This window comes from Arabidopsis lyrata, assembly GCF_000004255.2.
Source record: "Arabidopsis lyrata subsp. lyrata unplaced genomic scaffold ARALYscaffold_4, whole genome shotgun sequence".
NCBI classification, from domain to species: domain Eukaryota; kingdom Viridiplantae; phylum Streptophyta; class Magnoliopsida; order Brassicales; family Brassicaceae; genus Arabidopsis; species Arabidopsis lyrata.
The window spans coordinates 19566889-19588055 of record NW_003302552.1 but is presented as its reverse complement, the minus strand read 5'-3'; the positions used below and the strand labels follow the sequence as shown (position 1 = coordinate 19588055).

Genomic DNA, 21167 nt, shown 5'->3' with positions numbered 1-21167 from the left:
AGCCTTAATTCACAAAACATTCTATGAGATACTTGACTCCCACTTTAAATCCCTTAAATCTTCGTCCTATATACATCACAAGAATTTTTTTAAAACCAAAAAAAAGGGAGGAAAGAATCCAAATAATTTCATCTTTGAGAAATAATATGTGTATAGAGAAACTCATTCCAAGTATCAGGGAGGCCTGGTAAGCACCAGTGTATGCAATCAGCAAAATTGGCTGGATCGGTTTGCTGCTCCCGCGTCAGCAATTTCCCTTGCTTGATCGTGTAAACCGAAGTATGTGCATCTTTACGATACTCGGACAATGCAGTGATGTTGAGGAAATGAATAGGAACTTTGAGAGACTGCGTAACGTTTTCCACCACCGAAAACAGCCTATAGTCCGTTCCCACCGCGGAAAACAGCCTATAGTTCGTCTTCACGTTGAAAGACATGTTTAAGATTGGTGTTGTCTCTAAAGCACACATTATACCCTCTGGATTATCCCAATCTAAGCTCCTACAACAAAAACAGAATAACAACCAAATATAAACATTTATATTTTATATACAAAAAAATTATGGATGGGAGAAATTTATTACTTGATGTGAAGAGGGGACATGCCCATGAAGAAAACAGTTGTACTTATAGGATCAATATTATGGTTCACCCAATCTCCCAATGTCCTCAACATCCTCTCGTACGCCATTGGCCGTTTGATCTCATCATACTCTGTGTCCCCATCATCGAACGATCCACGCCTGTTTTCATCACCATAATCTTCAACCCTCAGCCATTCATTATATGAGTATGTCAGTGTGTATACTATAACATCACTACTTACAGAACTTTGATGGAGACAGTGTTCATCCACCAGATGTAACTATTGAAGACAAGAAAGTCAACACCTATCCAGTTGACTCCATGTTTCTCGATAGACTCTGGCATTATTATACGGTCGATTATACTGTGCTTTCTCGGATCGTCTGAATTTGATTCTACCAAAAATGGTGCCCAATAAAACTCCACCGTCGCGTTATAGTCCTATTTTTGAATTTCAGTTTTGCATATCCCAAAAAGGTAAGAAATTGAAATTAATGTCATTACATAGGGCTGGGATAAATAACCGAACCGATCGACAATATTTGAAATTTAGTTCGGTTAACTGAGAACTTTGGTTTCGGTTCGGTTATCGGCTAACCGAAATATTATATATACATTATAATTTTTTTAATAACCAGATTATACCACAATTAAACCACTTTTCGTTAATAACCAAATCGAACTATCTGAATCTAACCCGAATTATCCCAAAATAACCGATAAAATCCGGATTTTTTTTTAAAAAAAATCGGTTTTGAAATTAACAGAGGAACCGAACTAACCGAACCGAAATAAAATTCGGTTAATTTTGGCAACATTTTCAAAACTCAAAATAACCGAACTAACCGGACTAACCAAAATCCCAGGGCTAGTCATTAGTGTCAGTATCATACAGGTGCATTAATATCATTATTACCTGAATTTTGAAAACAGTGAGAGAACCGGTCTGGTTTAAGCTCTTTCTACCGGGAGGAATCACTGATTGAACCAAACAAACCATTGATTCCCATTGGTTCCGGTTTAACGAGTCACCAACAAACATCAATCTCTTGTTCCTCAACTTCTCTAGCAACACCCTCGCTTTGAATCTTCTCATCAAACCAATCATAAAACACACAATTATTAAAAAGAAAATCAATCAAACCCAATAAAAACAGAGCATCTTGAAACAAAATAGCTTTACTTTGGTAAAGAACAGTCTCTAGGTTGCCATCTCCAGTTCTGAAACAGAGAATCTTTCCTTCCGTTTCTTAAGCAAGTCACTTGCTCCGTCAAGAACTCACACTCTTCTTCTTTATACAATGGATATGTCTTGTTGTCGAAAACCCATTGACCGGTGAAGAGATCACACTCCTCCGGCGGCAACTCCACAGATGAACTGGAGAATGGGTTCGAAGATGTGAAATCAGCAATGGAGGATTTGAGGTTGTCATTGTACATGAAGATCCCCAAGAGGAAAAGAGAGAAGACGATTACGAAGATTGAGAGATTACTCTTCTTTCTCTGCTTCATGATCACTCCTGTTCTTGAAGGTTGCATGATCTGATAGAGAAGAAAGAAGAGGGACTTGGTGAACAGTTATGTAAGTGTCGGCATGTGGCTAGGAGAGACAACACGAAGGAAAGAGAGTTAATCATATTCATAAAGGAGAAAAGAAGATTGGGGTTATTAAAGATTGAGAATAGTGAGTTAAAGAGCCAAACCTAATTGGTGGACAGGGAATTTCCTATAATTTTCCCTTTTTTCCCTTTAGAATTTTAAAACTAAAAGTCTCTCCCTACTTAACATTCATAGACTTAACTAATTTTGGAGTTTGGCAAAGAAAGAATAAAGTTAGCCGTTTCTTTTAAAATTGATGAATGAAAGTATGAAACTTGTCTCAAATCTCAATTATATTCCTCCCTAACGTAAAAGCGAAGAGGCAACTTAATAATCTCTTACTAATAAAAGATTGCTCATTAAGGTTTCTCAATGTGTCCACGGCAGATTTCACTATGTTTAACATTATAATATTTGTTAATTTCAACCTTGTGTTCATTATAATATTTTATGTTCCTTGTGATATGTACACTTTGTTCAACAAATCTGTAGCCTTAATTCACAAAACATTCTATGGCATACTTGACTCCCACTTTAAATCCTTTAAATCATCGTCCTATATAAATCACAAGAATTGTTTTTAATTAATCAACAAAAAAGGATGAAAGAATCCAAACAATTTCATCTTTGAGAAATAATATGTGTATATAGAAAATCATTCCAAGTATCAGGGAGGCCTAGTAAGCACCAGTGTATGCAATCAGCGAAATTGGCTGGATCGGCTTGCTGCTCCCGCGTCAACAATTTGTCTTGCTTGCTAGTGTAAACCGAAGTATGTGCATCTTTACGATACTCAGACAATGCAGTAATGTTAAGGAAATGAATAGGAACTTTGAGAGACCGCGTGGCCTTTTCCACAACCGAAAACAGCCTATAGTCCGTCCCCACCGCGGAAAACCGACCGTTGAAAGACATGTTCAAGATCGGTGTTGTCTCTAAAGCACACTTTATACCCTCAGGATTACCCCAATCTATGCTCCTAAAACAAAAACAGAATAACAATCAAATATAAACTTTAGATACAAAAAAAAGTTATGGATGGGAGAAATTTAGTACCTTCTGTGAAGAGGAGACATGCTCATGAAAAAAACAGTTGTACTTAGAGGATCAATGTTATGGTCCACCCAATCTCCCAATGTCCTCAACATCCTCTCGTATGCTATTGGCCGTTCGATCAAATCATACTCTACGTCCCCATCATCGAACGATCCACGTCTGTTTGCATCATCACAAATCGTCAATCCTCAGCTATTCATTACATGAGTGTTTGTGTGTCAGTTTGTATACTATAACATTACTACTTACAGGACTTTGGTGGAGTCACTGTTCATCCACCAGATGTAACTATTGAAGACAAGAAAGTCAACGCCTATCCAGTTGACTCCATGTTTTTCGATAGACTCTGGCATTATTATACGGTCGATTATACTGTGCATTATCGGATCGTCTGAATTCGATTCTACCAAAAATGGCGCCCAATAAAACTCCACCGTCGCGTTATAGTCCTATTTTTTAAAAAATTTCAATTTTGCATATCCCAAGAAAGTAAGAAACTAGTATAAAATAATGTCATCAGTGTCAGTGTTAGGCTGTCACACAAGTGTTTTACTTTACCTGGTTTTTGAAAACGGTGAGAGAACCGGTCTGGTTTAAGCTTTTTCTACTGGTAGGAACTTCTGATTGAACCAAACAAACCATTGATTCCCATTGGTTCCGGTTTAACGAGTCACCTACAAACATCAATCTCTTGTTCCTCAGCTTCTCTAGCAACGTTCTCGCTTTGAATCTTCAATCAAACCAATCATAAAACACACACAATTATTAAAAACACCAAATCGATCAAACCACAAGAAAACAGAGCATCTTAGCTTTACTTTGGTAAAGAACAGTCTCTAGGTTGCCATCTCCAATTCTGAAACAAAGAATCTTTCCTTCCGTTTCTTAAGCAAGTCACTTGCTCCGTCAAGAACTCACACTCTTCCTCTTTATACAATGGATGTGTCTTGTTGTCGAAAACCCATTCACCGGTGAAGAGATCACACTCCTCCGGTGGCAACTCCACAAATGAACTAGAGAATGGGTTCGAATATGTGAAGTCAACGATGGAGGATTTGAGGTTGTCATTGTACATGAAGATCCCCAAGAGGAAAAGAGAGAAGACGATTACGGAGATTGAGAGATTACTCTTCTTTCTCTGCTTCATGATCACTCCTGTTTCGAAAAATGGAACTCTTGTTCTTGAAGGTTGCATGATCTGATAAAGAAGAAAGAAGAGGAACTTGGTCAACAGTTATGTAAAGTGTCGGCATGTGGCTCGGAGAGAGAGAGAGAGAGAGTCAGAGAGATTCTCATATAGGAGAAAAGAAGCTGGGGATTATTAAAGATTGAGAATAGTGAGTTTAAAAGAGCCAAGCCTAGTTTTGAATCTCAAAATCATCTATTTTAATAATACCCATAGGTGATCAGCATTAAAGCACATCGATAACATCAGAAAATTAAAGATTTTATGCGACATTATCACATGATGTGATAACATGTTAGACCACCATTATCGGTGGTGTCTTAACCATTTCTTAGTTAAATTTTAGCTAAAAAATTAAAGAAAAATCTTGTTAAAGACTAAGATCCAAAATTAAAGTGGCTTAGCTAAGAACCAAAATTAACATTAAGATTCATCCATGTGTCACTTTTACAAATTTATTATTTTAATACTCTTAAGAACTATTTTTAATCAACCATTGTTAATCATGCTGTTACAGAACTCTTTTTAACTTTTCTATTACCGATGCTAGTCTACTGATTTTTTTTCCTAGATAACCGGAAAGAAGAAAGATAGTGCACTGATCTTTTCTACAACAAACCAGTTATGATTTTTTACTTTTTAGTGTCCTACATGATAACTTGTGGACAAAATTTTTTTTGGGTAGGTTTCTTTTGTAATCAGGGGTCTTTAATGAAAATTTGTGGGAAATCTTTTTGAATCTGGATAAGAAAGTTTTTTCAATAAGTGCAAATGTGTATGTGAGGGAAAAAAAAAACTTAAAAGCTCCCCAAAATCTCTAAAGCACTTGAAATATAACCAGTAAGATTAAGATATTACAAAGAACATTTGAACTCATGCATCAATTATTTGCTTTTAATCATTACATAGTGTCACCAAGGACAAGAGAATGACAAAAAAAAAAAAAAGAACAAGAGACATATACTAGTACCAAACTATGGGTCAAACACAAATCAAAGAATTATTGCCAGATTTGTTAGATTCTGTGTAGAGAGGCCCAGAAGACAAAAGCAATAAAAATCCCATCTTTCTTTCTGCTTCTTATGCCACAATCTGCTGCTCATGGTCTATGTACATTTGCTCTGCCCACGACGGCAGCTTAAACTGGTCCCTACCCGCTGCACCATTCACCGTGTTCCCGACCCTCTCATTCAACCCGAAGGCTCTCTCCGGTGCATTCTCTTTCACCAGTGAGTTCACCCACGACACATCTGGCTCGTCACTGTAGTCTCTCGCAGGGCGAGACACACTGTTGCTGTTTCCGTGAATGCCAAAAGAGGCGCTTCTCCTCAGCTTGTTCAGCTCCTCTCTTTGCATTCCCCACTCGAGCTTCCCGTTTGGTGATCCCCAATCCGAGACATTAGAAGCTACTGGAGCTGGTTTGAAACTCAAGCTGCGTTTCGCAAACGCTGAGGATCTTGCATTCATCACTGCAGCTGCCATGGCTGCTGAAGATTCGAATCCGTGAGGAGGAGGCTGCCTCACAGGGGAAGACGGATAGTGGTTCATCTGAGAATGCCTGCTTGGTGATTGAAGTTGCATCACAGCAGATGAATCGTATGATCCGAAAGTCTCTTCGAGGTTGGATGGCTTGAGATCACCAAGTCTGCGGTTATCCAAACCGCGAAACCTAAGTTCCATCTCCATATCCATATCTCTAGCACTCAAAGTAGACTTCAATCTGCTGCCATTAAGCTGCAACGGTGGTGGTGTAAGGCTATTAACTCTGTTCTGCCATAAGCCACCATTTCTTGGAGACAAAGGAACTCCATTAGTCATAGGAGAGTTCATAGGCGATGATCCCAGCGTCAAAGGAGACATAACAGGCATCTCAGGAGACTGATTAGACGACCTCGGTGAAACCATCGCAGAACCAGTAGAAGCATTAACCGGTCTTAACTCATCCAGTCTATGAGCAAAGAAACAGACTCTCCTTGCACAACCAGTCTCATCTTTACAAAGTCGTGTCCTATACTGCGCCGGGTGAAGCCAAGACTCGAAAACACCGTGAGCATACTCGCACGAATCTCCTTTAGGACAAGACCCTTTACGAAACTCGGGACAAGGCACACAAGTGTAAGGATACTTCCTAGGATCTCTCCTCCTAGCATTCTCACCAGGGTGAACAAAAGGACATTCAGTCCAATCATGTGAATAAGCCCTAGAACATGGCTTAACCTTAAAGCTAAACATCCTAAAATCATCAGTTCCATAAACACCTTCGTTAATATCAGGAAGTGATGCATCAGCTGGATACTTAGTCACAACACTCTTCACTTCTTCCTCCTCCTCTTCCATCAAACTAACCGAACCATGGTTCCCGGTTAACAAAACCTCAACCGCCTTTCTACTCTGGTTAGGCACAAACCGAGAAGCTTTAACCAACAAATCAACCGGTTTATTCCCATTAGCGTCAACACAATTAGGTGAAGCAGAAGCATCAAGCAAGATCTTGATGATCTCAACGATAGAGACAGAACAGCCAGAAACTGCACAGTGAAGTGCAGTGACTTTCTCGTCACTACAAACTCTGTTCACATCGGATTTGCCTGTGGCAATTATGTAATTCAACACCTCCATGCTTCCATACATAGCAGCAACCATAAGAGGTGTTCTTTCTTCGAAACCCATCTTCTTAGACCCGACCCGTCTGCAATACCAAAACCCTGACTCGTCGATCTCCACCAATGATTTCTCTTCGATCTCTCTCTTAAACGATGAAAGATCATCACAGGCAGCGAATTCGAGGAGACACGTGGCGGAAGCTCCTTCTTCTGATTTCTGCCTCATGAATTCGACTTCTGTTAGGGTTTTAGAAGAGCAAAGGTTGCTCTTTGTGCCGCACATCTCTTCCTGTGTGATTCAAAAGTGAAAAACTTTAGGAGAAAGAAACAAGAAGGAGATAAAGAAACGCAAATAGAGTTTTTTGATTCAAAGGTTCAATTTTTCATTACCAAGATTCTTCTTTATACCCAAAATTATGCCCCAATTTAAGCAAAGTAATGAATAATTAACGACCGTTAAGATTGAATTGAGGGAAGAAAAAGGTCAAAATCAAGCCATTAAAACCATAAGGATTAAAGATTTATCCAAACCCAAAATCCTGAAAGATGAAATAATCTTTCTTGAGCAAAAAACAGAGAAAAGAATCAACACATACCTAGAAAAGAAGATAACTTGGAGAAATTAGAGAAGGAAAGATTGAAACTTTGGAGGTTTTGAGATGAAGAAGAAGAAGAGAAGTGGTTGGGTTTTTGAAGAAGGATCAAATGAGAAATGAGAGGCTCCTTTTAAAAGGAACTTGGTTTTACGAAGAAGGAGAGAGGAAGGTACGCTCTTTCTTTCGTCTACCTTTCTCGGTCTTCTTCTTTCTTTATTTATATATATGATTTTTATTTTACTTTGCTTTTTCAATTGCATTGTTTTGTTTTTTTCTATTTCTCAAAGAAATGGTTTAGGTCAAAAGTCAAAACTGGGAAACTTTAAAAAGGTAAGGACGTCGCTGTTATGCTGACTCTTATACTCAATTGTTTTAGTATTTTTTTGTTTTTTTTTATAGAAAGAATATTATAATATCTTCCTATCTCATTGATTTTTTCAATATGTCTTTTTAAAATGATCAAAAAGCAAAGTTCATTTGAAGGGAAATAAAGAATGCCCCCATTTGTATCACTTATTGAAGAAAAAGTCTCATTCCGGATGTAGTTATTGTTTCTAGATAACATCTTGTTTTTGGTTTAAGTTTGTAGATATAAGGATAATGTACCCATTTGTTTTTTTTATAACTGAAACCATTGTTGGTTCTCTTTAGGACCTACTAAATTCCTAATCAATAACTTTGTTTTGATTATTTATCAAAACACTAAACTCTTGTTTTCCTTGAGAAGGAGAGAATCACCACTGCGTATCTGTTCTCCTCCTAGAGATGAAAGGAGAAACTCACGCAGGCCACCTCGCCACCAGTCCAACCTCCTCTCTGTAGATCAGGTTTCCAAATCCTCCAAGGATAAGGGGATAGGGAAGATGGTGGAGACTGATTATGAGGTCGCAGAGGATGACGAGGACCTAGTCCAAGAGAAGGACTCCGCAGCTCCCAAAAACTTTGAGGTGGGGTCAGGCTCGGGAGAAGCTCGTGTTGGTGTAGTATTGGATCTGCCAATCACACAAGCACCACCCGTGGGGATTCAGCAAACTCCGGCTACGGATAACCTTCCCGTGATTGAACAAGGGGAACAGGCGCTGGATGGCATGGGTGAGGACGACGGTCTCTCGGACTGGGCTGACGAAGAGAACTACTGGGAGGAGGAAAATCAAGAGGAAAGGGTGGCTGATGAAGCCAATGACAATCAAGCCTTTGATTTTGTTCCCTCGGATTGGGAGAATCTTGCGAACGAGGAGGTGGAAGAAGAGGTGGCCTCCGGTAAAGAAATTACGGAGGAGGACATGCGTTTGATGAAGGAGCTAGAAAACGAAATGATCCTTGATGGATTGCTGGAAGGAGATGATCTTTTAGGTGAGGAACTGATGGATGTCGACCAAGATGATTTGCTTGCAAACTCGGAGGCTAGCCCTGAGAGGACGATTTCGGAACAAGTCATCCCGGTCTCCCACCTGGCAGTTCAGATTCCGGCGACGACCCAGTCCCCAACGAGCAAGCGCGCTCGTTCGCCGAGCAAAGAGAGAGTTCGCCGATCAGGAAAAATCAATGGTGCCCTTGGGAAAGAGAAGATTCCATCAAAGCTAAATGGGCCTGTCACAGAGTCCAAAAAGACTGACTCAAAAAGATCAATTCCTAAAAGCCCAAAAGTGAGCTCTCTGGCTTCAAGGAAACTGCAGCCGTTTCATGGCAAAGGATCGCCTAAGAGGAGAGGGCAGACACCAGCCGGCAACTCAAACATCCCTCTAAATGAGGAGGTTACAATTCCAATTCCGAAGAAGAAAAAGGAGAACAAGGTCGTGAAGACGAAGGATGGTGAGGTGGAGCCCCGGATCTCCCCCGAGCCACCGGCATGAGGACCTTAGCGTGGAATTGTCAAGGGGCTGGAGTTAAGGAGACTCGTCGTCGACTGGTGAAGATGTGTAGAATGTATTCGCCAGGTTTTATGTTTTTATCAGAAACTAAGAATGATAAGATGTATCTGCAAGATGTGCAAGTTGAGTTAGGTTTTGATAACCTCCAAACTGTTGAGCCCGAGGGCTCTAGTGGGGGTTTAGCTTTAATGTATTCGAATGATTTTCCGGTTAAGTTTTTGTTGTTAGATGACCGGTTAATCGATATCGAAACTATTATTAATGGAAGTCGGGTCTTTATGACATTTATTTATGGTGATCCTGTTGTTTCAAACCGAGAATATGTTTGGGAGAGATTGATGCGTATCGGGGTTTCTCGACCCGAAGTGTGGTTTATTATTGGCGATTTCAACGAAATAATGGGAAACCATGAGAAAAGAGGCGGTAAAAAACGATCCGAAGCCTCATTTCTACCATTTCGTGCTATGATCCATTCGTATGGACTAATTGATTTCCCGTTTCATGGGAATCAATTCTCTTGGATTGGACAACGATCAAATGGTAAGATTAGATGTCGGTTAGACAGAGCCATGGGGAACGAAGAGTGGCATAACTTATTTTCCCACACCAATGTGGAGTATTTAGAGATGTGGGGATCGGACCATAGACCAGTCCTTGCATCGATACAATCGAGTCCAAAAACATTTTTGAGAAAATTTATGTTCGATAAAAGATGGATTGGAAAACCCGGACTAAACGAAGCAGTGATAGAAGGCTGGAGTGGGGAAGGTTTAAGAGAGGACCGGCCTATCATGAAAAAAATCCAGAATTGTAAACGAGTAATCTCCATATGGAAGAAATCAACCCGTACAAATTCGGAGATACTTATCAAGGAACTCCATGATAAGATTGAGGAAAATTATGCGGATGACAACGCATCCGTGGAGGCTCTTCGAGATCTTAAGAAGCAATTGGGAGATGCATATACAGAAGAAGAGATATTTTGGTATCAAAAAAGTCGCCAAAATTGGCTAGCACTAGGTGATAAAAACACAAAATATTTTCATGCTCTGACAAAGCAGAGGAGGGCAAAAAACAAGATTCTCGGCATTCTAGATAACAACGGGGTGTGGGTGGATAACGAAGAAGGGATCGAGAGAGTTGCAGTGGATTATTTCGAGAAACTTTTTACAACCTCAAACTCGATAGATCCTTCCATGGCCCTTAGGGATATTTCTCCCTCTGTCTCTTCAGCAATGAATGAGTCCTTGGTCAAGGAGGTTACCGAAGAGGAAGTTAAGCGTGCTTTATTCTCCCTAAACCCGACTAAGGCGCCGGGACCGGATGGGATGACTGCACTATTTTTTCAGAAGTTTTGGGAAATAATAAAAGGCGATCTTACCAAAATGGTAAAGAATTTTCTCAGTTCCGGGATCTTCGATGGAAAGCTGAATGAGACTAATATTTGTCTTATACTGAAAGGAGAAAGGCCGCACGAAATGTCTGGATTCCGGCCTATCAGCTTATGTAATGTAAGCTATAAGGTTATCTCAAAAATTCTAAGTTTGCGCCTTAAAAAATTTCTTCAGGATTTAATATCCGAGACCCAATCTGCCTTCGTAGCAGGACGACTAATTACTGATAATATCTTGATCGCACAAGAAAACTTTCACGCACTCCGCTCTAATCCGGCAAACCGGAAAAAATTTATGGCGCTAAAAACCGATATGAGTAAGGCCTACGATAGAGTGGAATGGGGATTTCTTCGAGCTTTAATGGAAAAAATGGGTTTCGATCAAAGATGGGTTAGCTGGATTATGCAATGTATCACCTCAGTTTCATATCGCATTTTGATAAATGGCGATCCAAAAGGCCGCATTAGACCAAAGCGCGGTATCCGACAAGGGGATCCTATTTCTCCGTACTTGTTTATATTATGTACGAAAGCACTTATAGCTCAGATCAGAAAAGCGGAGGAGGAAGGCAAAGTCCAGGGCCTTAGAATCTCACATGCGAGCCCACGCGTTTCTCACCTTCTGTTCGCTGATGATAGCCTCTTCTTCTGTCAGGCCAATGCTCAACAAAGCAAGGAAGTTATTGACATTATCCGCTCCTATGGCGGGGCTTCAGGACAAGAATTTAACTTGTCCAAATCATCCATTATGTTTGGTAATGATGTCTCATCACCGGTACGACAAGAAATCAAAACTATTCTGGGGATTTCCCGGGAAGGAGGGATGGGAACCTATCTAGGCCTTCCTGAGAAGATTCATGGCTCAAAAGCCCAAGTCTTTGCGTTTGTGAGAGATAGATTACAAACAAGAGTGAATTCGTGGTCAACAAAATTCCTCTCGAAAGGTGGAAAAGAAGTCCTCATTAAATCACAAGCTCAGGCTCTTCCGCCATATGTTATGTCGTGTTTCTTGTTACCAAAAGCAATCTCCTCCAAACTTTCTAGTGCTATTGCCAATTTCTGGTGGAGTAATAAAGCTGAGAGTAGGGGTATCCATTGGATAGCATGGGATCAAATTTGTAAACCTTTATCAGACGACGGGCTAGGATTCAAGACATTGGAAGATTTCAATCTCGCTTTGTTAGCGAAGCAATTATGGAGACTACTTAGGTTCCCGGACTCCCTACTTAGCCGGGTCCTTAAAGGACGCTACTTTCGTTACTGCAGTCCCTTAGAGATCACTGTCTCTAACCGACCATCCTATGGTTGGAGAAGTATGTTGGCCGCCAAAGTTGTTCTAAAAAAGGGGATTCGTAAGACTATAGGTTCGGGCTTCAGAACTTATATTTGGACCGATCCGTGGATCCCGGATTCCCCAGCTCGCCCACCCAAGGGCCTTACCTCGGAGAGAGATCCACTGGCCTGCGTCAACACTTTGATCGACTTCGGAACTAAAAAGTGGAAGGTGGACCGTCTTCGGGAATTGTTCCCACCGGAAGAAATTACCCTTATACTAGGGATCAAACCGAGCTTAAAAGTCTCGAGTGATGGATATTGTTGGACTCTAACAAAGTCTGGCAATTATACAGTTAAGTCTGGATATGAAGCCGCGAGAACTATTTCTCGTCCTGCCTGCAACCACCCTTCTCAGGGACCAAGTGTTAATGCACTAAAGGCGCAATCATGGAAATTAAAAACTACGCGGAAATTAAAACATTTCGTGTGGCAATGTGTGACAGGATGTTTGGCCTCGTGCCAACAACTATTTTTTCGCCATATTGGTAGAGATAAAGGATGTCCCAGATGCGGAGCAGAAGAAGAAACGATTAATCATTTTATCTTTGAGTGTCCACCTGCTAGACAAGTATGGGCCCTTTCCAATATCCCATCATCCCCAGCCCTTTTCCCCTCCCCCTCGCTATACAATAACTTAGATTACTTGTATTGGCGGGGTAAAGAGGCGGGTGCGGATGAGGAGAGTCTGAGAGTATTTCCATGGAAGGCGAGAAATCGAAAGATTTTTGATAATCTGAGCGAACCACCTCAGGAAACAATGGATTTAGCAACTCAAGAGGAAGAGGCTTGGAGGCGAGCAAACAGGCGAGAAGACCAACAACCCGAGAGGAACCCTATTGTACAAGTAACGCCAATTCCAGCAGATAGGCCAGTGTGTTTTATTGATGGATCATGGCACGGGAAGGAGGCTAGGAGTGGACATGGGTGGATTGTTTCCTTGGGTGGAAGACTGATGCATTTGGGCTTAAAGGGTTCGCGTAGAAGCCTTTCCCCTTTGCATGCTGAATTAGAGACTCTTTTGTGGACGATGAAGTGCTTATTGGCAATCCCGTTGACTAGTATCCTCATTCAGACGGATTGCTCGGATCTTATTGAGATGACTTCAAGCCCAGATGAGTGGCCTACTTTCGCTACAGAGATGAGGGATTTTGTGCATTACAGAGAATTGTTTTTTTCATTTAATATTAAGTATATCCCTCGTAGTGGTAACTCCTCCGCCGACCATCTTGCGAAATGTGCAAGAGCTCGCGGGTTTTGCTTTTTCCATGTAAGTTCGACGGTACCCGATTGGCTCTCTCTAGAAGAGGGTTTTTATCCGTGAATTAATATATGGAGTCTGATTGCCAAAAAAAAAAATTATACAAAGAATAAATATCTCAAAGTTTTGATTATACCTCACCCATCCGGTGAATTCAATTCAGGAGATCCTTTTGTACTAAAAAAACCACAATAGAAAGTAACCCAAAAATTATATGTTGTTGTTACAATCTATTCCCGATATGGCTATATATGTATCAGATATATCAAATTATCTGCATGCATTTAGCTATATACATTACTTAGGGAAAAAGACTTATAATTACAAATAGTTATGTATTATCAGGACAATTATAGTTCAAATCTCAAAAGACATTGTAATTTTAACATCTGACCAGATCTACAGTTGTTTATATTTTACATATGCATGCTGCTTTTCATATAAATGCATGGGTTTCCAAAATATGTATGGGCAAATGTCCTGATCAGATATTGAGAAATACTTGTATTTCCAAGTTCCAACATATCCTAATAAGATATTAAAAACTATTTGTATCAAAATAATATTAAGAAAAAAGTGCTGTCAAAAATAAAAATAATAAATAAAAGAGATATTATATGTGGTTGATAAATGGTAAATGGAGTTGGGGATGTGTAAAAGACCCACCATCGATCAAATCGACCGACTTAGCAGGTAACCATTCCACAAGCGTGTGAGTGTTTCAATACTCTAACACGCGCTTTCATTATCACGTTGGCTACACTTTTTCTAAAGATCACTATAATAAAACACAACAATCTTAAATACATACTGTATTTTACATGATCTATTAAAACAACATACTTTTGGTTCGGTATATTCAAACAATACATACTTTAGAAGATTGGTACGAATCAAAATCTAGGTAGTAAGTAAAAAATTCATAAATAGAGATCAAACTTTATCTCAATGCTCTTATTGATAAAGCTTATCTTAATTGTCTTTATCCTAATGGTCTTGTAGGTAGAGTTGTAATGGAGTGATTAGGGTAAAGCGAGTGAGAAACACGCAATAGAATGAGCGTGGAGGAAGAGAGAAAGTGAGGCACGCCTTCTCTTCTTTGGTGTTTGGGTGGGCGACAGAGAATGTCTTTCACTTGGCCGCCCGCTTCCACTTTTTTCCCATTTCCTTAATTGTTTGATATTAAAAAATTTAAACAAAACCTTTAACTTTTTACAAAATATAATAATTAATATTCACATATATTTTCTCCTTTTTTAATTTTAATTAATTTCAGTCACACAAAACTTAATGGATTAGTCCGTTAGATTGATCATTTGACTTACTCCTCATTAGTCTCTACTTTTCTTTGATTCTTGATTCTTCTATCTTCCGTGTATGTTCATCGAGTTTTCCTAGTCCAATCATACATCACAAATTTGCCATTTTGTGAACTCAATTCATATAACTCCACCAAAAAAAAAATCAATGGATTAAGAAATCTAAATCACCAAATTACAAGAAAATGTACTTCTTGTTATTTATATGAAAATATGAACACACATATACATCTACATATAACATGTATTTATGCATTTTAATACCTAATCCTATATATGGTCCAACACTCCAACTCATAAGTACCCATCATAACTTATAATTACCTTAAAACAGCATGCTGATAGTTTTCAATCATAATCAGCAAATAAATCATACTACCAATCAAACTGATATGTGAATTCCAACACAGCGTCTAATTATCTATACAATATGTGTGTAATTTTCTTTCCACGAAGAAGTATCATCATGTTTACCAAAAGAAAAGTATCATCATGTTTCTGAGCAAGTTGAGTCGTAGATTTGCTGAAGAATAAAACTCTGCTACGCTCCTTCTGGTCAATTTTGGTTCTTTGTTTATATGGTCAACTTAATAGTATAGTAACACTTTTATAGTGAGATGGTTTTGTGTGTTAGCCTCCAAAATATTTCCCACAAATCGTCAGCAAATTACATCAGATTGTGGACTGAGTCATCGAGTGTGTACAATTTTTTAGGACAAAATTTTTTTGTAACTTGGAAGGCTGATTCTGAGTTATTCATCCCTATCATAGAACAAATTAAGAAAATCAAATTTTAGGCCTTGAATGTTTAATAGTTTTTAAGTGGTTTTTGGTTTTAAAATTTTTGGTTTTTAGTTTTCAGCTATAAATAGAAAAATTAATAAATAAAAAAATAAAAAATAAAAAATGAAACCTAATCTCATCGAAAAAGATAGTTTTCTACAAAAACCTCAAAATTATGATTTTTAGTTTCTTTTAAAACTTGGAGAAACCATTCAAAAACTAGTTTTCCTAAATTTTAAGGAATCTAATTTTTTAAAATCTTAAATGGTGAAAAAAAAAAATCCATAAACAAAAACCAAAAACTACTTTAAAAACTAGTAACCATTCAAGGCCTTAGTTTATTTTCACAATGTAGAAAACCTTTGTAACTGCCGAATACATTTGAGAAAAAGAAGAAGACGTTTTGGTCAAGTGGCCTTATCAGTTTCTTGTGCCCAGAGCAAAACAAAAAGACCTTAATTTGTTGTTATTGTACAACAAATAAACTTTTCTAATTACATATTTTTCAAAAAAAAAAAACATATTAATGAAATAACTTACTCGTTCTTCAACAACTGAATGAATAATATAAAATCATTTATTTAATTTTGTCTGCCATTTGCCATGAAATGCCAATTCCTATATTATATATGACAATGTTAGTTTCTATCAAAAGGAATTCCAAAGCCTTCATAAACGGACGTACAAATACAACCATCATCATTACAAGAACGAATAAATTTGTTCATTTTGTGACAATGATCGGCACATTCATCTAAAAGTAAGGGTGGTCCATGAGCTTCAGGGGCATTGGAATGTTCGTCATATGTACAGGCCCGGCGGAGAGGGCAAGCCAGTGAAGCCACCGATTAGGGTCTCAAAATTTTGAGGGCCTTTTTACCTAAAAATTTGTTAAGTTTTCTTATATACAATAATTTTTGTAGGGCCTTGTATCTGCAAGTCAATTTGTCTTTGAGGACTCTGTGCCAAAGTGGATGAGTGGGACTCCTCTTTAGGATTAGATTTGGCTATAATAACTGATGCATCTATAAATAAATAAACAATCCAATTACTATTTTGGAAAAAAAGAAGTATAAAACACTATACATACTTATCCTACATGTTGAAGCAAGAATTAGGAAAATAAAAAAATATAACTTTCTTCATTTTTCGAAAATTTCAATTTTTTCAAAGATAATTAAACTGACTTCTTGTCTTGCTGTTTTGAAATTTGTTGCGAAGCTATTTAAATACAACAATATCGTATTTATTTGTTTTTTTTGTTTAAGTTACAAATGAGATTAATGTTCTCGTCAACGTTTATTTGCTATAAATGATCTGGAGTTAGAAATCTTTACACACATAAATATATATTAAAAACAGTTATTATATTTTACAAATATTGACATTATTCACTAAATGCAGTCGATTTATTTAAAACATGGAAAATGAAATAAAATAAAATGTAAATAACTATTCATTTACATAAGCTTATACAAATAAACAAGGAGAAATATCCACTCACAACTTCATGAACAACACATTATAATAGTATAGCAACACAAAAGAACAATAATACCTATTACTAACTCTACCTTATATGATACACTTTCCATATAAAGCTCTCTTTAACCTACTGAGATTTTACAAAGAACAAGTCCATTTGATCCTCAAGAAAAATGTCAAGATCTCGACCAACTAATTTTACTACACAACTAGTAGTGATTTCATACCTTTCCTTAATTTTCAAGAACACTCGACTCATTATTTTCTCCATCAACTCTTTGATATCTTTTCTACTATCTGAGAAATAAACAGCCGCTAGCAATCGTTCTATGATCTTTGGGTCAACCTCCAGCAAGCAATCCGATCTCACGCATTTGTCGAAAATTTCTTTTACGCTCTTTTTGATTTTTTCAGCTAGTCCTTCAAAATCAAAAGGCTTGAAAGGAACCTCAATGAGACGTTCGTGATTCTTCAAGTTCATTAACCAAACGTTTGAGTTCTCTTCACAATGATCTTTTTCCTCGATTTCGGTTTCTTGAGCCGGAAGGTTCAGATCAAGAACTCCATTAGTTGTTCTGTTCCACCGTTTTACGGTCTCCACAGTATCTTTCGTCTCCTGAAGTTTCCCTAATCCCATCAGCTTCCTCTTGTTCACCGAGGTTGGGCCATAAACTGATCGCACCATTGGTAAACTAGGTACAGTTTCAATCCATATCTCCACTTGCCTTCCTTTGGCTCTCAATAGTTTCTCTTCAGAATAAGATGTTCTTATTCCGGAATCTTCTGGTGAAGATGATGTCATAACAAACATAGTGTTGCCGATACCGACTTCTCTCCCGTGAGAATCCATAAACTTGCCGGTCTCGATTGCCTTTGACAAGCTTATCTGCAGCTTCTCGTCCGCTTTTTCAATGTTCTCAAGGAAAACCACACAGAAAGGATTCCTACACATCACTTCAAAGATATGATCCACCATCGTCTTTCCTCTCAACCGCATCGCATCATCACAACCGTCCATTCCATGCTCCGCGGCACCAAGATCAACGGCCATATATCTGTGTTCGCTTTGATACACAATCTCAGCAAGGACAAGCGACATTCTCCTCTTTCCTACAGTATCAGGCCCAACCAAATTGAGCCAAACATCTCTTCGAGTGACAATCTTAGGCGGTTGTGACAATGCGCAGCTGATTACTCTAGCAGCCTCATCTTGCCCTGAAACCCTATCGGTTAATCTTCTGTAAATAATCTTGAAGCTCTCTGCGCTGAGGTCCCTTGGATTATCCAAGCAATAGGAGGACACAGATTGTGGCTGAGAAAAATCTTTGCTATCCAAATGCTTCTTGAGACCGGATCCTGCAGTGACTGAACATATCCTTAGATTCAGATCAGTAGTGACAGATTTAGCTGAACCGGTCGATGCAGAAGCACTGCTCGTGGACTTATCTCCACAAACTGATTCCAACCCTTCTTTGGTCTGCACTGAGGGGGTGGAAATACACGTTGCAATTAACATAACATAATGAAACTTGTAGTACAAGAAACATACTCTTAGGATTATGGGAGATTAACAAATTAGGAGAAGAGAATGTAAACCGACCTTGACACCAGATTTTTGGTTTAAATCAGCTCTTGTGGTCATCTGTAACCAAGGTGGCAAGGTAGATTGGGTCTGATCGGAGATTGACGAAACCGGTCCAGTGATTTCCTTGTTGAAACCGGAGAAGGGTAGTTTCAGGTCAGAAGGAGTTGTTGAGAAGAATCCACCAAATGGAACAAATGATCCTATCAAACTGTGTTCAATTACAACATCATGCAAGTAAGACAACAGTACATAGAAAAAAAAAAGACATTGAAAATATACTCACGAAGTTAGTGCAATAGAGGAATCTAGAAGTCACATTGTAATCAATGCTCTGTTTCTACATTTAAATGACACTCTGTTTTGCATTATACCATTGTTTTAAGAGAAGGCTTAAGGCTTAAGAGAAGTAATAATAACCTGGACTTGTGGTGAGGCAAACAAGGCTTAAGAGAAGTGATGGTGAGTAACTGCAAATCCCAATCTTTCTCCACATTCGGAAACTTCCTCAACATCTTCTCATAAACGTCGTTGCTCGTCGTTGCTCCGATCAACCACACTCTTCTCCCGTGTCGCCGTAACAGCTCCGAAACTCGATTTACGATGTAATTCGCCGCCGGTACGTTTCCTTCCCCATCAGTGAAAACTCTCAGATCACCGTAGTTCAGGATTAGTCCAGGTCCTGAACCTTGCTCCGCAAGCTTCCCTAGATCATGAAACCTAGTGTCGGTGTAGGTTTTATCGAATTTGACGATGATTTGATCGGAGATTTCTGAACCGATGTCAACCGCGGTTAGACCGTGAAGCTTCGTCGGTAGAATCATCCCGTCGGTTCGGTTTTTCTCAAGCGAATTTAAATAACCGGTTAGAACACCGTAAGCCGATACACCAACAAGCAGAGGATTCCTCCCTTTTTCCCTCATGAAAACCGCGCTTATCCTCCGGTAATCCGAATCTCCGTTAAAATTTCGGTTTGGTACGGTGAAACCCCATCGAACCGGATTCGGTTCAGGATTCCCGGTTACGTTACAAAGAAACAGAGGTTGTTGTGATGAATATCGGAGAAGATGAGGAACAGGACGAATAATGGAAAGCTTTAACTCGGAGCTCCGAAAACCCGCTTCACCAAAAACCCGACTCACAACCGGATCATCCAAGATCGAAAGAATCAACTGACGAAGCTCCACTTTAACACAAGAAAGTGAATTCGAGTTCTGACTCTGTGACATTTCTTGATAGATCCTGAAGTTCTCAGGTAAACGACGTTGATGAGCTTGAGATCGTTTGATTGCAGCCATAAGAGAGTTTGAAACAGGTGGTGAATCATCGGATCCAAGTTGTTGACCCGATTGGATCCGGTCTAAAGAAACACTTAAGCAAAGATCTAAAGCTTTGAACTGAAGACGAGGAGAGTAAGCAGAGTTACGAACACGAGCACATGCGTCACGTAAAACTGAGGTTGGTAGAGAGAGTAAAGCTGAGATTGCGTGAAGCGACGTCGTTTGTGAGTGTCCTCTTCGACGTGCAACGTTCACAGCTTCTTCTAACGCGTAAGCTGCTTCTGCCGTTAAGCATTGTTTCGCTACATTCACGGCCGTTGGCATCGCCGGCGACCATATATAAATATAGAAAGAAAATATTGAATGCGAAAAACCTAGAGGAAAGTTGAGTCTCAGGTGAATTATTTTTGGTTGTTGTTGTAATAAGAAAATGTAACGGGGAGATATAAAATTATTTAACGGAGGAAAAGAGATACACTATTGTTGTTGGTTGAGTGGACACAAAGGTGGGAGCCAGACACGAGGGGGCAGAGAAAGTGAGAGTTTGGAATCGAACAGGAACAAGAACAGGAACAGCAAGAGGTGGTGGATACTCAGATACTTGTTGCTTGTCTTTAGATCATTCTTTTGTTGCCGTGTGTACAAGTCAAATTATTTTCCAAAGAATTATTACAACCGCAAATTAAATATCTTCAAATTACTCCCTAGGAAAATTTCTCATTGATACACATATACAAGTATCTCTACGATGTGGCTATTTTGAAAAATAGATTAGCAATAGGAAGTCAATAGAGTCAATTTCTTGGACTCAATGGCTCTCCATGGTACCTATATTCCCACGCCATGCGGAATTTGCGACTCTCCTTTAAGCGATGAAGTGCTTGATTTTTGGCTTCGACTGCTTAATATCTATTTTTGAAACAGTTTTTTGATATAATCAAGATGGTTGTCAATCCAAAGAGCTAGCCAGACTTTGCAGTGGAGACTGATGATTTCTTATTTTCGTAGTAACATATAATTTTCTAGGTCTATTTTTGGTGTTTTACATGCTTTGATTTTTTTTTTTCTTGTCAACAACATGCAATATACAAGTTTTAATACTGAATGTGATTTAATAATGACAATAAGCTATGTGTTTCAATGTTTTGATAAGATCAATTGTTGTGGTATCTATGACGTATCTCATATTGAAATTAAATGAAAATTTATTACAAGTATAATATTTGTTTTTCATGT

General features: G+C 38.8%; 4 protein-coding genes across 4 annotated transcripts; all 4 read right to left on the bottom strand.

The window, feature by feature from the left end:
* Positions 1–8: 8 nt before the first annotated feature.
* LOC9317766 (protein trichome birefringence-like 28) lies at positions 9–2315 on the bottom strand. The gene is made up of 5 exons (XM_021028840.1): positions 1769–2315; positions 1502–1673; positions 827–1026; positions 585–743; positions 9–501 (listed from the first exon to the last, which is right to left on the bottom strand). Exons 1-5 carry the CDS (start codon positions 2122–2124, stop codon positions 129–131), a joined length of 1260 nt encoding a protein of 419 aa, XP_020884499.1. The 5' UTR covers positions 2125–2315; the 3' UTR covers positions 9–128.
* Positions 2316–2682: 367 nt separating this feature from the next.
* Positions 2683–4843, bottom strand: LOC110229213 (protein trichome birefringence-like 28). Its single transcript, XM_021028839.1, has 5 exons — positions 4059–4843; positions 3799–3970; positions 3490–3689; positions 3241–3399; positions 2683–3163 (listed from the first exon to the last, which is right to left on the bottom strand). The coding sequence occupies exons 1-5, from the start codon at positions 4433–4435 to the stop codon at positions 2806–2808; spliced, it is 1266 nt and encodes a 421-aa protein (XP_020884498.1). The 5' UTR covers positions 4436–4843; the 3' UTR covers positions 2683–2805.
* A 437-nt stretch (positions 4844–5280) lies between these two features.
* LOC110229130 (zinc finger CCCH domain-containing protein 29) lies at positions 5281–7898 on the bottom strand. The gene is made up of 2 exons (XM_021028283.1): positions 7626–7898; positions 5281–7318 (listed from the first exon to the last, which is right to left on the bottom strand). The coding sequence occupies exon 2, from the start codon at positions 7310–7312 to the stop codon at positions 5507–5509; it is 1806 nt and encodes a 601-aa protein (XP_020883942.1). The 5' UTR covers positions 7313–7318; positions 7626–7898; the 3' UTR covers positions 5281–5506.
* A 9119-nt stretch (positions 7899–17017) lies between these two features.
* Positions 17018–20785, bottom strand: LOC9317765 (protein SMAX1-LIKE 8). Its single transcript, XM_021028407.1, has 3 exons — positions 19072–20785; positions 18670–18862; positions 17018–18546 (listed from the first exon to the last, which is right to left on the bottom strand). The coding sequence occupies exons 1-3, from the start codon at positions 20253–20255 to the stop codon at positions 17197–17199; spliced, it is 2727 nt and encodes a 908-aa protein (XP_020884066.1). The 5' UTR covers positions 20256–20785; the 3' UTR covers positions 17018–17196.
* Between the last annotated feature and the right edge of the window lie 382 nt (positions 20786–21167).

Bases quoted from the DNA above. Each gene is read 5' to 3' on its own strand.
- LOC9317766 (XM_021028840.1), bottom strand. From the start codon at position 2,124: ATGCAACCTTCAAGAACAGGAGTGATCATGAAGCAGAGAAAGAAGAGT. The intron at 1,674-1,768 runs GTAAAGCTATTT...TTTGATGAGAAG, and splicing joins AGAGACTGTTCTTTACCAAA to ATTCAAAGCGAGGGTGTTGC. The intron at 744-826 runs GTAAGTAGTGAT...TGATGAAAACAG, and splicing joins ACTGTCTCCATCAAAGTTCT to GCGTGGATCGTTCGATGATG.
- LOC110229213 (XM_021028839.1), bottom strand. From the start codon at position 4,435: ATGCAACCTTCAAGAACAAGAGTTCCATTTTTCGAAACAGGAGTGATC. The intron at 3,690-3,798 runs GTAAAGTAAAAC...TTTAAAAAATAG, and splicing joins TCACCGTTTTCAAAAACCAG to GACTATAACGCGACGGTGGA. The intron at 3,164-3,240 runs GTACTAAATTTC...TTTTTGTTTTAG, and splicing joins ATGTCTCCTCTTCACAGAAG to GAGCATAGATTGGGGTAATC.
- LOC110229130 (XM_021028283.1), bottom strand. From the start codon at position 7,312: ATGTGCGGCACAAAGAGCAACCTTTGCTCTTCTAAAACCCTAACAGAA.
- LOC9317765 (XM_021028407.1), bottom strand. From the start codon at position 20,255: ATGCCAACGGCCGTGAATGTAGCGAAACAATGCTTAACGGCAGAAGCA. The intron at 18,863-19,071 runs GTTATTATTACT...AATTGAACACAG, and splicing joins TTGCCTCACCACAAGTCCAG to TTTGATAGGATCATTTGTTC. The intron at 18,547-18,669 runs GTCGGTTTACAT...CCCTCAGTGCAG, and splicing joins ACCAAAAATCTGGTGTCAAG to ACCAAAGAAGGGTTGGAATC.